Raw genomic sequence first — 4,449 nt, 5'->3', positions numbered from 1 at the left:
TTGCTTCCCTAATTCAGACTTACTCACTCCTAGATGTCGTGAAAGATACTAACTTTCAGGTGGAGGTATCCAAAATTCAGAGGTGTCTGTCTTGATGTTTTCACTTTTCGGTCTCTGTAAGATCCTGAATCAGTACCATCGGGAGAATTAGTTTGAGCGGAGTGAGAATAGAGGGGTGAGAGGAGGTGGGATGGTGCTTTCAATTTTGTGGAAAAAGAAAAGAATGTTCTGCAGAAAGTAGAATTGCTTGTTTGGAATTTCGAACCTCGACTGACAGTGATGACTTTTGTAATCTCTTTTTACAGATTATTTGGAGATCTGAAGACGGAAGTTTCAATATCCATAGCTGAAGGGCTTTGTCTGAAACATTGACTCGACTGCTCCTCAGATGCTGCCTGATCTGTTGTGATTTTCCAGCATTGCACTTTGAATCTGACCTTTCAGATTCAAAGTGACTGGGAGGAGGAATTCATGGCAGAGAGGTGCTGTACACCTGTTTGTGTGCAGGTGAAGCTTCGGTCATGGAGAAACCTAAGGAATCCCGTCCCGTGGAGAAACCATGGAAGTGTGGAGACTGTGGGAAAGGCTTCCGTTTCCCATCTGACCTAGAGACTCATGGGCGTAGTCACACCGGGCTGAGACTGTTCTCCTGCTCTGAGTGCGGAAAGGGCTTCAGCAATTCCTCCCGCCTGATGAGCCATCAGCGGGTCCACATTAGGGAGAGACCCTTCAGCTGCCTGAGTGCGGGAAGACCTTCAGCAATTCCTATGTTCTGCAGAGGCACCAGCGGGTCCACACAGGTGAGAGGCCATTCGGCTGCCCCGAATGCGGGAAGGCCTTCAGCTATTACTCCGTCCTGCTGACCCACCGCCGGGTCCACATATTAGAGAAGCCCTTCAGCTGCTCCAATTGCGGAAAGGCCTTCAACGATACCTCTGCCCTGCTGATGCACCAGCGGGTCCACACCGGAGAGAGCCCATTCTCCTGCCGCAAGTGCGGGAAGGGCTTTGCCCAGGCATCCCACCTTCGGGTCCATACGGGGGAGAGGCCCTTCCCCTGCCCAGAGCGCGGGAACGCCTTCAGCAATTCCTCCCACCTGCTGAGGCACAGGCGGGACCATACCGGGGAGAGGCCGTTCACCTGCCCCGAGTGCAGGCGGAGGGTCTCATCATTCTGCACCTTGCAGAAGCACCAGCGGGCACACCAGTGCTCCCAACAATCTGATTCTGCTGATGAAACTGCTGTGGGTCACTGCCAGGACTGAACCCCTGCCCATTCTGACAGTGCTTATAGTGGGAGAGTCGGTCGGATTTTTTTGTTTTATGCCGTCGTGCTCCCGCACCACCGCAACTTTGCTTCCAGTGGGCACTGCTGCTCGTTGAGACAAGGAGCTCTAGTGTTTTCTGTCCAGTTAAAGAATTATTGGCTCGGTCTGTGAACGAGCCCCAGTCTGTAAGAAATAGCTGAATACTTCAGGGTGTCCATTCACATTCAGCAGTGACTTTGAAATTAAATTTATGGTTATGTGCCCGTGAACAACTCATCACTGAGGGATTGCCCAACGGCTTGGCAATCCATTGTCGGGAACTGATTGCTTCAATTGATAATATTACAAATTCTCTTCCTTCATTTACCCCTTAATTTTGTGTCTATGGGATGGTGGAGGACTTGAACAAAAGGCTCAAATCATTGCTATTAACTGGATTATCTTGTTTAACTTTGCCCTCGTAAATTTGCGGTATTCATAATTGTTTGTTCTTGTTTAAATTATAATTCTGGTGTGCAAGATCTGTTCATCAAGTGTGGTCCTCTTGATGAAACTGCTGTGGGTCACTCCCAGGACTGAGCCCCTGTGCATTCTGACAGTGTGTGTGCAGTGGGAGAGTCAGTGGGCTTTTTTTGTTTTATGCCCTTGCCCCGCAATGCCCCGCCGCCAACTTTGCTTCCATTGGGCGTTGCTGCTTGTTGAGCCCAGGAGCTGTTCTCTCTAGATTCTACTGTCCAGTAAAAGAATTGTTGTCTCTTTCTGGGGATGAGTCCCAGCCTGTAAGAAATGGCTGAATACTTTGGGTGTCTCGTCACATTCAGCTGTGACTTTTAAATTAGATTTACAGTTACGTGTCTGTGAAAAACTCATAGTCGAAGTATTGCACAAAGGCTTGGCAATCCATTGTTGGAAACTGTTTGTTTGAATTGGTAAGTTTTTTTAAAAAAATTCTTACTTAATTTGCCGCTTAAATTTCTATCTCTGTGCTGATGGGGGACTTGATCAAAGGGTTTAAATCATTGCTATTAATTAGATTATCTACTTAATTTTACCCTAGGAAAGTTGCCGTATTTATAATTTGTTGGTTTTTGTTTAAATTATAATGTTGATGTGCAAGATCTGTTCTTCATCAAGTCTGGTTCGGAACAGTTGAGAAATTGAGGGACATTGCATATTTTAATTTCACTGTGTTGTGAATCTGGTGACAGTAACACTCATTTGTATTGGGTTGCTTACCGTTAGTTGTAATGTCTTTCACCCCAACTATTCACTATGGTCGTGAGTTCCACAGTCTCACCACTCTCTGAGGATTTTCATGAAATCCTTAGTACAGAATTGGAAGGGAAAGTGTTGACGAGGGCTGAATATAGGATCTTAACTGCAAAAGCCAGGAAGACATTCGACAAAGTAAAACCATGACAATGTAGGGACAAATAAGGAACTTTGACAGCAATGAAGAGGTCACACGTCAGAGTTCAAGATAATGGTCGTGACAAAAAGAAAAAGTGCTCTGCTGATATTGGATATTGTAATTAAGCAAGTTTCGAGATGCTGCAGTTGGTTGAATATGATGACGTAAGAGATGAAATAACCAAAACCACGAATATAATTTGATGTCGGTAACCATAAAGCAAGAGGATACTGTTGATTGATAGAGGTCAATTGCGTGCAAGTGGGCCATTCAGCCCATCGAGTCATCATTGACTGACCGTCCCACCAGTTCGTTACTCTATCTCTGTAACACTGCATATCCCATGGTCAATCTACCCTCACCTGCACATCCTTTGGACTGTGGGAGGAGGCCAGAGCACCAGAGGAAACCCACGCAGACACAAGGGGAGAGTGTGCAAACTTCACACAGAGAGTCGGCCCGAGGGTGGGATCAAACCCAGATCACTAATGCAGTGCTAACCACCGTTCCACCACCACATGCTGCTCTCTAAAGAAGTGAATTTCAAAGACTCGGGAACACTTGAGAGAAAAACAAAACTCTCCTATCTTAAATGAGAGGCGAGTCTCTGGCTAGAAATGAGTGGACATTACATTTACATTAAGTCCTCTCCAGATGTTATACAGCTTCATCAGAAAATCTGTTTCTCCTAAACTCAAACTGATACAAGCCCCGCCTGACATCCCCTTGTCCCCGATTAGAAGGTGAGTAAATCAGCGACCCTCGACCTCACTAGCATGACACAGGATGCCCTCAATCCAAGTTGACCTAAACTGTCGAACCTCTTGACCCCCACGCCACCATGTGGTCAGCCGCAACTCAGCCCTGAACGAGAGCAGAGAGACTGAATAGACAGCAGTGAGGTGGACATTGCATTCCCAGAGAATATTGTTCAAGTGAGAAAGTTGTTCAGATCACATTCGGATCATTGCAGAGACCATGTCTCCTATCATTTAAATATCTTAGATCCCAATAACAGTCTACTTTTGTTGTACATTGTGTGTGTTTTACCTGGTTTTCTGTTGCTGTCATTCCCATTAGGGTGTGTGAATTCAGTACCAGATAATAGTCTCAGTTCTGAATTATCCTTGAGGATTGGTGTAGAACGTACTAAGTGTCAGTCATAATGGAAGAAGCTCTACTGTTTATTTAACCCTTTGCTGTCATTGTCCTGGGACTGAATGAATGGGGAAGTGTAGAGGGAGTTTTACTCTGTATCTAAACCAATGCTGTCTCTATCTTGGCAGTATTTGTTGGGGACAGTGTTGAGGTAGCTTCACTTTCAATTTAAGAGTAGAGGAAGCTTTATTCTGATTGTAATCCCATGCTGTCCTTTTCCTGGGAGTGTGAGATGGCATCTGTAATTGAAGTGAATGCAGACTTGCTGTGGGAGTGGAGGGTACTTCTACCTGAGCACACCCATCTTTGAGATTGCTGTGCTAATCAAGACAATCTCAAACACCTTCATTCACCTTTCCAACCAACCACAGGGTGGTTAAGGATGGTGTAAATGCAAACATTGCCAGCGATGCCCACACCCCATGCATGAATAAATACTTTTTGTTTAAGTTACATTCACGTTCCAAACCCTCTAATGTATGATTACTTACATGGAAAATTCCTGTTGGTTTGGAATATCATTTTAAAACATAGGAATGTGTCAACCATGTAGAAATATAACAAGAACAACAAATGGAGAAGTTAACAGGGAATAAGCAGGACCAGAATGCTG

The 4,449-nt window shown here is 45.2% G+C and overlaps 1 protein-coding gene across 1 annotated transcript; it reads left to right on the top strand.

The window, feature by feature from the left end:
• Positions 1-778: 778 nt before the first annotated feature.
• Positions 779-1,264, top strand: LOC122547052 (oocyte zinc finger protein XlCOF6.1-like; the record flags this gene model as incomplete). The annotated part of the gene is made up of 1 exon (XM_043685640.1): positions 779-1,264. A coding segment is annotated over one exon (486 nt), but the record flags the coding sequence as incomplete, so codon positions are not given.
• Between the last annotated feature and the right edge of the window lie 3,185 nt (positions 1,265-4,449).

This window comes from Chiloscyllium plagiosum, unplaced genomic scaffold (genome assembly GCF_004010195.1).
Source record: "Chiloscyllium plagiosum isolate BGI_BamShark_2017 unplaced genomic scaffold, ASM401019v2 scaf_14018, whole genome shotgun sequence".
Lineage (NCBI taxonomy): Eukaryota > Metazoa > Chordata > Chondrichthyes > Orectolobiformes > Hemiscylliidae > Chiloscyllium > Chiloscyllium plagiosum.
The sequence above is the reverse complement of the archived record's forward strand: the minus strand, read 5'-3'. Positions and strand labels throughout refer to the sequence as shown.